Source organism: Nanorana parkeri, unplaced genomic scaffold (genome assembly GCF_000935625.1).
Source record: "Nanorana parkeri isolate BGI_ZX_2015 unplaced genomic scaffold, ASM93562v1 scaffold985, whole genome shotgun sequence".
Classification (NCBI taxonomy): Eukaryota; Metazoa; Chordata; class Amphibia; order Anura; family Dicroglossidae; genus Nanorana; species Nanorana parkeri.
The window spans coordinates 407,145-419,396 of record NW_017307253.1 but is presented as its reverse complement, the minus strand read 5'-3'; the positions used below and the strand labels follow the sequence as shown (position 1 = coordinate 419,396).

Here is a 12,252-nt window from a genome sequence, read left to right as displayed (position 1 = left end):
TTTTATTTATATTTATTTTTTTGCACTTATTGTTATTGCTATTATATAGGGGGATAACAATCCCCCTATATAATAGCAAAGGCACACTGACAGGTCCTCTTTATGGAGACATTAGGGGTCTCTAGGACCCCTAATGTCACCTGTGGACCCCAAAAGAAGCTGATGAAGCAGAGATCTGCTTTATCAGCTTCTTCTCTCTGGCTATAGCAGCCAGATGACTGACAGGTGAATGCAGAAGTGGGGTCCGTCAGATTTTTTACTACGGGCGGACGGCAAGAGGTTAAAGGATAAATCCCCCCCCCCATGCTTGTGTAAGGACTTACCTAAGTGATGCCTCTTGATCCGATAATCTTCTTCTTTTCTGTAGTTTTGAGGAGTCCCTCCAGCGCTGGTGCCGGTCTCCGATCCAGCGATGTCTCCCGGTCAAAGATCTGAACTGCGCATTCGCCTGACCCAAGATCCTTTGCGGCCACCCGAAAATCTTTAGATGTTCGGACGGGAGCGCGCATGGCAGAGATACAGATACGTTTTAACCCTTCTGAAAAGTTTTAAAAATTTTTTTTTTGCATATATCTACCGCTTGCTAGCAGTAGATATATGCAAAAACACACAAGGTTTTAATAACCCTTTAAAGTGCGACATAACACTCAACTCAACACAATTCCTGTGTCCTAGTCCACATTGGGTTTGGCACTCTCTTATCTGTGCATATTACAGGTATTCTTTAAAAAGCTTCTTTAAACTTTTTTCTAGCTTCCCACATTTTTCATATGTATCAGCAAAATATAGTGAATGGTTCAAAATTAATTGAACACCAAAAACATGGATATTACACATATTTGTATATTACACAACCCACATTACTTCTAATATTTGCAAAATCTAATGATGTATCCAAACATCATATTAGAATACCTTACAATCTACAAAAGCACCACTAAAGAGTGAACTGTATTGCTAAAGTCAAACTCCAAATGAACCTTTTAATGAAATAATTTTCCATATAATGGGGAAGGTCAGATCCACAGTCAGGATTTTACTGTTCCTGTCCTGAAGACACACAAGGCACATAAAAAACTGACAGAGAAGCTAGGCTTTCTTGCTATAGCCAAAATGTAAAATCAAAGTTTTAAGAGAGGCTCCACTGTTAAATAGATGTAAACTCTACTCAGATGGTGTTTGATTTGCTTGGTACTGTGAATCATAAACAAATTCATGTTTTTTCTTTTAGTAAGTATACTTTTCATCTTTTTTTTTCACATCTAACTTCTGTTAATTTTCTCTAGTCATTTTGCAGTCACTTCCTGTTCCACATGCATGCACTCCAGCAGTGGCTGAATGACATAGTTCAGGATGGGATTTAGGGTGACAAAGGCAAAACATTCCTGTGCAATGAGTATTGATATTGCCATTTATCATTTTCAGCAGAAGCATGAAAACACAGAAGAGCAATTGGGAGACAAGGAGAGAGGGTAGTCACACCCTAACAGAAAGTGCGAGAACATAGACCTTCATGCCAGGATCACCCTCCAGGTCATTTAATTAAAGTGTATCTAAACCCAGAGACACAAATGTAATATATTGCAGTTTTCCAGCCCTTAGATTTATTTAATACAGTTATTTATATAGCGCCGACATTTTTCCGCAGCACTTTACATAGCTGCACATTCACATCAGTCCCTGCCCTTGAGGATTTTACATAGATTAAAGAAAATAGGTAGTAAATTTGTTAACATATTTTGAGATTTTAGTTCAGTACAAAGGAAGTTACATGGGCTCGATATTTCTGGCAGGATCAACAACTTTTTTATATACTTGTAGAAAATGTACTTAGCTTGAAAAATGCAAATGAAGGCAGCCACCACATCTAAGAACTGGTGAGCTACAATATATTACATTTGTGCTCTTGGACTAGGATACGCTTAACTATATTTCTGCTCCCCCAATGTTTCTGCCCTTGCCACCTCCCTTCACAGGGCAATAGGATATGCTATTGTAAATACCAAATATTGTCCACAGTTGCAAACATTATAGCATGCCAACCCTATTCCCATGTGCCAGCGCTGTATTGTGTGGAAGCAACTACCAGGTCATGTGTTTCTGTGCACCAGTAAATACCATGATTTTTACATACCAGCTATAGAGAACAGCATGCTGGTTAGTATAGACACCATAAGGAATTTACAGCACCACCATTTCTGTAATAGAACCTATAGTAACCAACCAGATTTAATCTACCTATGCAGGAGCTAATTCAATTTTAGTTGTGGAGAAAAAAATCTTTGTTCCTATACACCAAGGAGGAAGTCATTTTGTGGTTTAAACCACTATCCAGACTGTTTCCATAGAAGGAGTGTTATCACTGTGGCAAAGCTCCCAACATCTTAATGTTCATCTGTGGTTATGGAACAAATGCTATGCTGCAAACAAAGAAAGTAAGTATTTATGGCTCTACCCTTTTTCCAGTTATGAATTGAATGTATTTTGGGACAGTATTGTTAAAGCTTCCAGTTTAAATCAGTTAATATATTTCAGGTACATGAAAAGAAAAGATGTTCAAAGTCTTACAACTGACTTTCTCTGGAAAGCAGCCACAGGCTAGGTAGAAAGGTCAGTCAACTGCCAGCATGCTGTGGAGAAGGGCCATTGCTTTCTGTATGGAAGCAGTGGTCTCTCTGCAGAAGTCGGACCAGTCCACTACTGAGCTAGAGCTCTGCAATCAGCAAAGATCGCTGACCCTCTGCTGATTGGAAAGTCCTACCTTTGACTCAGCAGGGGGTGTGTTGAATCTCTGCAGCTAAAGCACTACTTCTGGACACGGGCCAAGTTATGTCATGATACCAGAGTATGTTTTCTGATGTCACAGTCATGTGATGGCTTTATTACTTTTAACATGTCACTGCCATTTTTTTGGTCATATTCCATATTATACTGTATATATTTTGTTATTTCAGATTAGGTATTGCATTGGCTCATATGCCCCCCTATTTGATAGCAATGCGGGTAAGTAAAGAAAAAAAGGTTAAAGAAATAAAGTTAATAAAATTCATTTACATATAAAAAAAGTAAAGTCCCCCACGAATGTGTGCATACTAATGTAAACATGCGTTGGGTGCACTTATATATCAAAACAAAGATTGTGCTACATATGTTAGGTATCGCCACATGCGCGAGAGTGAGATAAATAATTCTAGGACCAGTATTCAGGGTTAACTCTAAATTGATGAGATGTTCTTCTTTAAAGTGTATTTCCACTTTTGCAGCCAAATTAGAATAACAGCTACTTTATACTTATTACATGTTCCCATTCACATATCATAGCTTAAATAATGTTTAAAATTGCTTCCCAACTGTACTTGCTTAAAAATCCTAACTAGATTTTCCATTCTACCCAATGTTATTGATTTGAACATTCTCTGTCCTACCAAAGGGTTAAAGCTTGCAAGGCTTGGGTGGTACATGCCATGTTAATGCACTTTCCCACAGTGTGTCCCTCTGATTGCACTAAATAAAATACAACTTTTTTTCGGTATGCTGTGTGAAAGGGAACACACAACAAGCATATAGTGGTGGTTTCTCAAATTTTACTGTAAAAGTGGAAATACACTTGATATTTATCATACATTTATTATGATCTAGTAGGAATATCAGAAACATGGCTTGATGACACACATGACTGGGCAGCAACTATCAATGGATATTCTCTGTTAAGAAGCGATAGGGAAGGAAGAAGAGGGGGAGGAGTATGCCTGTATGCCAGGAATGACCTGACAGTAAATGTGCGGGATGATATAGCGCAGGAAACTGGGGACAATGCTGAGTTACTATGGATAGGAATGGAAATGAAGGATACATCAGGGAAATTACTGGAGGGGATATGCCACAGGCCTCCAAAAGCGGGGGAGGAGGAGAAGACTCGTATATTATCACAGATAGAAGTAGCTGGAAGGCAAGGTAATGTCATATTAATGGGGGACTTTAATTATCTAGAAATAGAATGGACAAATGAAATATCAAATGCAAGAAGGGGCCGTCAATTCTTGAACACTCTCCGGGATAATTTTATGGGACAATTGGTGGAAACCCCTACGAAGGAAAATGCTCTGTTAGATTTATTAATTAAAAACAACACAGGCTGATTACAGACGTGGAAATCAGGGACAACCTAGGGAGCAGTGACCATAGAATGATATAGTTCACAGTTAATTCCAGGAAACGTAGACATGTAGGCATGACACGAACACTCAATTTTAGGAAGGCTAACTTTAATAAGCTAAGAAACCTACTAGGAGACAAAAAATTGGGATGAAATCTTCCTGAATACAAACACTGAAGAAAAATGGGATAGATTCAAGGATATCTTAACCACTTAAAGACCATGGTGTTTCACCCTCTTCCTGGCCAGGCCATATTTCAGTATTCAGCGCTGCGGTATTTGACTGATGTTTATTTCGTCATGCAACGCTGTACTGAAATTAATTTCATACCATTTTTTGGGGAAAGATAGAACTTTCTTTTGGTGGTATTTAATCACCACTGGGGTTTTTTATTTTTTACTACGGTATATAACAAAAAAAGTACACTAAATTTTGAAAAAAAACATGTTTCCCTATAAAATGTTATGAAACATTTATTTTCACCCCAATTTTTTGGTATAATATAAAAGACGGGGTCACGTCGGGTAAATAGACACTAAACATGTCAACCTTTAAAATTGCGTGCGCCCGCGAAATCGCAGAAAACTACCCCAACCAAAATTGGCCACAGGCGACGCTTTAAACGTTTTTACCGCTCATCAGTTTAGTGTCACCAGTGATTGATGGCCCTAGAATTATTGTTCTCACTCCGACGTTCGCGGCGATATGTAACATGTGTTGCATAATACTTTATCACACCCGCAGCTCCTGCAAGTGATCGGGCGTCTCTAGAGACGCCTGATCGCTTGTATGTAAACAGCCATCGCTGGCTGTTTACATGCTCACAGTTTTCCCTCTCGTGTGCGCGCTGAGTGCCGCACACGAGAGTCTCCCGTCCGGCCGTTCACAAACGGCCATGGACGGAAGGTGGTTAAATAACAAAATTGTCCAGCGCATTCCATTTACCAATAAATTCAAAAGAGCGAAGGTTAGACCTAAGTGGTTAACTAGCAAGGTAAAACAACACATAAAGGAAAAGGAAAAAGGACTTCAGAAAGGAAAAGGCCTTCAGAAAATAAAAGTCAGAGGGGACAACATTGGCATTCAAAAACTACAAAGATCGCAACAAAAAATAAAAAGCAATCAGGGCAGCAAAAATAGAATATGAGGAACAGATAGCAAAAGGAACCCCAAGAAACTCTTTAAATACATAAATAGCAAGAGGGTAAGGATGGAACATGAAGGCTCAATAAAGGATGACGGGGGAGGTCAGCTACCAGTGGCAGTCAGAAAGCAAATGTGTTAAATACATTATTTTCTTCTGTCTTTACAGATGAGGCGGACGTGGGAAGCGATCAGGGCATCAGCTGGAGAAAAAGTAGTACCAGTTTTAACATATCTCAGTGGTTGTCAGAGAGCTAAGTAATACAGAGACTAGAAAGATTAAATGTAAACAAATCCCCATGACCTGACAGGTTACATCCGAGGGTACTAAAGGAACTTAGCCAGGTCATAGCCAAACCCTTGTACATCATTTTTATGGACAGTATAATGACAGGTATGGTACCGGATGACTGTCAGAAAGCAAATGTTGTACCAATATACAAAAAGGGGAAAATAAGTTCACCGGCTAACTATAGGCCTGTCAGCTTAATGTCAATAGTGTGCAAAATATTCAAAGGAATGATAAGAGACAACATGCAGAAATTTGCAAATAAACTGGTATTATAAGTAGAAACCAACATGACCATTCTTGTCAGACCAACCTATTAACATTCTATGAGGAAGTCAGCATTAATCTAGAGAGGAATCCCTGTGGACGTGGTGTATCTACACTTTGCTAAAGCATTACACTAAAAATGTTTACTTTATAGACTAAGGTCTTTAGGTCAGGGTGGAATTGTATGTACATGGGTGGAAAATTGGCAGCAAGAACAGATCCAGAGGGTAGAAATAAATGGGTAATTTTCTAATTGGGCAAAGGTTGTGAGTGGGGTGCCTCAGGGTTCAGTCCTGGGACCAATCTTGTTCATCCTAGTCATCCACGACATAGAGATTGGACTAAATAGTTTGATTTTGTTTTTTGCGGATGATGCAAAACTGTGTGGGGCAGTAAATTCCAAACAGAAGATAACTGCACTTCAACAGGACCTCAATAAAATTGAGGCATGGGCTACAAGATGGCAAATGTGATTTAATGTTGAAAAATTTAAGATTATGCACACGGGAGCAAAAAACGTGGGCACAAACTACTACTTGCGGGGTGCTACATAAGGGAAGTCGGATATGAAAAAAGCTAGGGTGCTCATAGATCACAGATCTTATTTCACTTAATTTACAGGGATTTGGGAAGTGTTAGAGCAAGGTAAATACAGACACACAATCACATACAGTAGGTTGAACTGGATGGACCCTTGTTTTTATTCAACCTCACCTACTATGTAACTATATTTTATAGGAAAAACACAATTTGACACTCTTTGTTCTAAAGAGTCATAACAGAGTCACAGAGAAACCTGAGCTAGCCCACAAAAAATTATTCCACCCATCAATGTACCTCCGATCTGGGTCTAAGACCAATACAATCTTTTTTTCTAAAAAAAACCCAACCATTTCACTAGTTATAATTCAAGTTTTAAAATTGTGCGCACCCATGAAATTGCAAAAAACTACCATACCTAAAATTGGCCATAGGCGACGCATTAAAGCTTTTACTGCTCATCAATTTAGTGTTAAACAGTGATTTATGCACTTAGAATTATTGCTTGCACTCTGACGTCCACGATGATATGTAACATGTGTGGTGTAATTGTTGTCTTCGCACGTAGGTATACCTGACGAGTATTTACGCTTATATGTGCGTGCACGCGGGGGCAAGGGGCTTACATATTTGGGGGGGGGTTAACTGTTTTATGTGACTTTAATTTTTTTTTAACTTTTTTTTCACTTTACTTGATTGCTATCACATAGGGGCTAATGAGCTCCCTATGTGATAGCAAATATACATTGACAGGTCTCCTTTATGGAGACATCATGGATCTCTAAGGCCCCTAATGTCACCTGGGGACCCCCAAAGAAGCGGATGAAGCATATATCTGCTTCACCAGCTCCTTCTCTGGCTATAGTAGCTAGAGAAATGACAGCTAAAGGTGGAAGGGATGTAATACAAAACACTTCCGCCTTTAAGCATCGAGGGAGAGATCAGCCGTGGGGGAATGCTGATTTCTCCTCTGTTTACAGTGTAAGTAGCCACTGTCCCGGGCCCGCACAGGTAGAGCGGAGCCTGGGAGTGCGGCAGCGGACAGGGGCGCACACTGTTTTATAACAAACAAGCGATGAGACGGCTATAGAGCCGACTGAACGATTGTAAAGAACAGCCGGTATCGGCTGTTTAAACGTTTGGGATTCTGCTCGTGCGCACTAGCGGGTGTGTGCGAGTAGAAAAAAAAATACAGACAGTTACGTTCACCTGCTGGGAAGAGTTTGCAGTCCATCCGTTTATTTACAACGACAAATGGCAAGTAGTTAAACAAACATATATTGATTTTACGTACAATTTCTTGTTTTCTACTTCCTGGTTCTCTTTGGCAAAAGTGATGTAATGTGCTCTTGCGTTGCATCCCGGGAAGCAGTCCATAATAGAAGTCACAAGCACTCGATGGTATGTGCAAGAAGTAAAGTACTTTTTATTAAATTGTCACATGCGTCATACAGCCAACGGGGCCACACAGGTTCCCTTCTTCTGGGCGACATAGTGACCACGTGTTATCGACTGCATCCTGGGAAGCATTCACTTACTGCTTTGAAAGGGCAAAATGACTTCAGTTTGCCGAAGCAATGCACACTGCAATTGCCTTGTCATTAGCAGAGCATTGTTGGGAAATCTCATCTGTAATCTCACGAGATCCCAGAGTAAGGCATTTCTCTCCCCTGAGATGATGTGCACATGTGCCAGAGTTCCAGGAAGTAAAGGGAGATGGATTAATCTGCTCTTAGTAAAAATGGCCACTGTGAGAAGAATGGAGAGGAAAAGAAAAAAGGTATGCAAAGAACACCTGGGGCCCTCAGTAAAAGGGCAGGTGCAGTTTGGTAAAAATCCATTAATTAGGGATCAAATAACAGGACTGCCCTTGCAAAATAACCCAAAAATCAGAATAATTAAAAAACAAGGACAATGCCTGCCTTCCTCCTTTGGCATATTTTCTCCAAGACTAACCTCCGCCCATGTAAATCCTCCCTTGTGTGCAGATCAACCTGCTTGTCCATTTGTTAACAATATTCACAGAAAACACAACAATGACACATCTCCGAAATAAGAAACTGTAAAAAATATGTTCTGATTTGTTAGAAAAAAATCCCACTGTCAAGACCTAAGATAATTGGCTTCAGCTCAGACTGTGAGGAAATCAATGCTATACTTGTACAGACTCACATACATTGTTATTAAACTTCCAAAGCAATTCATGAGAATAAGTACCTGTATTCGTAGGGCAGATACAAGAACATTTACAGCTGTGCCAGGTAATGCTGAGATTTTCTGTTGACAATGGCCCTTTAGAAATCCAAGACCAATACTAGGGACAATAATATACACTAAGTACTTCGGAGAGGTATTTGCTACAATGTCCCAGCAGGAAAACCAGCACACACTATTTGATCTAGGCTTTCCTAGCCATGAAGCTTTAAAAGTTCATATCTACTGTATGTGTTTAGTGAGGTGAGTTTTATTACAAGTTGTGCTTGATGCATTTTACTGCAAGTGAATCTTCCATAGGGATTAATAAGAACACACCTCAACCAACAAAAAATGCAGAGGTGTGAATGTAGTCTTCCTAAAGGCTAATCCATTTTATGGAAAATATATTTAATTTATTAATACATGAGGTGTTAACAAAGATCTAATGGATTTATTGTTAATAAACTGGCTGGATTTATTGTTAATAAACCCTAGGAACACCTAAATACGGACTCCTTTTTACACAAGTACTTACACTACTTATTTTCTCATGTGTTAAATACTTAGCAATAAAATGTAAGGCATTATCTGCATTTGCAAACTGCAAGCATTACTGGCAGGCCCCTATGGGGCTGTATAGTCTACAAATCAGCATGCAGAGTTGGCAGAGGTGGATTAAAGCAGTACTCAAGGCAAATATATAAAAGTATCCTTCAGTCTACTTACATATTTCTTCAAAGGTCATGAAAAGATTTTAAAGGAGAACTATGAGGTGAGTGAAAATCACTCAACCTTATAGCTGGAGCCGGCGTGTGACAATGAAACTGTCAAACGTCGGCTCAATAGAGCGGGAAGTAAGAGAACGCATACCATCGCTCGCTCACCTTTCGATCATCTCCCTACAGAGAGCCGTGACTGTCAGTCATGGCTCCCTGCAGGGATTCCCCCCCTCCCTTCTCCAATCCTCCAGCGCTGACTGGAGGAACGGACGGGGCGAGTACAGCTGGCTCTGCCTGTAGATAGGCAGAGCCAGCTGTCATTCACGCAGTCTCAGTATACCGCGAGCTGTAGCTCGTGATATACTGAGCTTTGGACCACAGGAGGACGCTAGTATATGTCCTCCCGTGACCCTTAAGAGAACTATGGGGAAAAACACTTAGCCCTTAGTTCTCTTTTAAAGTTCAAAGTTCAGTTTAACTATCATCTAAAAGTTAAAAGCAAGCTTATATCTAGAGTCGCTTCTGTACAAATTAGTGAGCAGGAGGGAAGGTATGCAGACAAACACATTAAAGTGAACCTGAGATGTCACATGATAACCCAATACTATAATCACCTAAAAGGTACATCCGGATTTCTGTATGTCATATTCTATCTCAGTGTAGGCACCCTGAGTATCCAGAATGCCTGGATGCACTGAAATAAACTTACTTACTGGGTCAATTGAGGCCTGGCCACATTCCTTCCAATATTCTAAGCCTCGCTCTTGGCCATTACTGTAATGGGCAGCCCCACAGGTCAAATGTAATACTAAAGGGTGGAGCAAGGCTCCCATCCTATCAAAAACCAGGAAGTCTCTACAAGCATTTTTGGCAATTAGGTTGCTCACACTGAAGAAGGACCTGATCCACAGACACCTAGATATGTGCACTATGGTCCGACAGCACTGGATTAAGTAAGTTACACTTCAGGTGTTCTTTTTATCAGTTGTTAATGTGTATAAAATACAAACAATATATTTACAATTTATACTAGAAAGAATATTAGAAAGAATGTAGAGAATGTAATTACTCCAGTGCCAGTCATTTTTCATTATAAGGTCAGTGCTGAAGAAGACTGTCAGCTTTATAAATGCAGAAATAAAGCACGTTTTTCCTTTTATTGAAGGATTTTTTTTTCCTTTTACCTGTAATTCACTGTAATTCATGAAAAGCTTTGGTTCACAATTTAAGTAGATATTTAAAACTTTGATGAACCATATCGATTATGAAATGCTCTATTTAAGCTCTGTCCACTTAGTAGACCTTGTGGGGTTGATTTAATAAAAGGTGGTTCACTTTGCAAGGGAATTTGCATTTTGCAGGGGACATTTCCATTTAGCTTAGTGAATGAGGTGATGCTCTGCTGATTCCATCTACCAATCATGTAAAAGCAAAAATACAGTTTTTTAAAATTATTATTTAACTTGCACATGATTGGGTATTCTTCGCAAAGTAACATTTAATCACCTTCACCAGGCTAAGGGAAACTTGCAAAGAGAAGTGAATTTGTCTTTAGTAGATCAACCCCTATGTCTGCATTTCACTTGAACACTTTAGTTGTATTCATGGGAATATACCATAAATCTTGCTAAGGGATTTTAAGATTAAGCTGTGAGGACAGAAACTTGGGAACTGCCAGTAATGAAAGTGCAATGGCTGCCTTTCCTGCCTATTAAGTTATCACTTCTGTCTTGTAGCACTTGGGGTCCCTGGTTTGAATCCTGGCCAGGACACTATCTGCATGGAGTCTGCCAGTTCTCCCTGTGCTTGTGTGGGTTTTCTCTGTGTACTCTGGTTTCCCCCGTGCTCTACATGCTGGTAGGTTATTAGTGACAGAGGAGGCACAAGGCTGCAGAATGAAGCTAAGGCAGTGACTTCAGTCCTGGCCCTCCCCCATAGGAACGCCTATAAATTGGGTTTCAGCCTGGGGTGGAACCTTGGCACAGACTTGAATGGGACCTAGTGCGATGTGGGGGATTTAAGAATATTTTTTATACATCTGGTGATACTTCTTAAAGGAGCTGAGTACTTTTTATGGAATGGGTCATACTGGGAAATCTGTTAGTTAAGACACAGAAATGTTTGTTCAGCTCCCTGCTTCTTTCCTGTTTTACTATCTAAGCAGATACAAAGCAGTAAAAATGTAAAAGAGGTAACTATTTTATGTCATCAGCTAATATTCCTAAACATGCATCTCTTCCCTTTATACTCCCCCATGTAATATGATACATATTAAAGGTAAACACCGGAGCTCACAGCTTACTGGTTTGGATAGTCATAAGTCTTCTGCGGTCACAATAAAGGAATTTCAGATAATTGTAAGCACTCACCTAAAGCAATTGATCTATAAAATCAATAGATTATCCTTTAAATTAATAATGAAAGTGAAATCATAAATGATCAGTACAAACCATATCATAGGCATTGAGCAATTTCTTCTGAACTTCAGGTATCGATCCTATAGGCTCCAGAGTAGGGTACGTGTCTTTTATGGTGAGGTTTACTGCAGGTGTGTTGTCACTATTCACAAGGCGTGATGCTAGGGAAAGCATGCACTGCTTCAAGGTAGAGCTGGTGGGAAGACCACAAAGTTCCTTTATGGACACCAATGAATTCTAATGAAGGAAAATGGAGGAATAATAAATACATAGTACAGTCATCCTATAATACACCTAGATGCTTATTACAATAATGGGGTTAACACTAAAGCTGGTCATGAAAATAAGATTGTGATCAGATGCACAGATACAATTCTATAAGCATGTAATCTGCAAAATCAGATTGATTAAGCTGATCTTTTCCTTCTGACGCTGAGTAAATGGGCGGAGGTGATAATAGCACATCTGCACTTCTGCTCACTGGCCTTATCGCAAGCTACAAAACAGCTGCTGTGAACATAAGC

The 12,252-nt window shown here is 39.7% G+C and overlaps 1 protein-coding gene across 1 annotated transcript in view; it reads right to left on the bottom strand.

Annotated features, from left to right (window-relative positions):
- Positions 1-12,252, bottom strand: part of PLCL1 (phospholipase C like 1) — a 234,037-nt gene that overhangs the window by 55,626 nt on the left and 166,159 nt on the right. Inside the window, exon 3 of the mRNA XM_018566877.1 lies at positions 11,762-11,965. Within this exon, the coding sequence (XP_018422379.1) occupies positions 11,762-11,965 (204 nt within the window). The remainder of the gene's footprint in view (positions 1-11,761; positions 11,966-12,252) is intronic.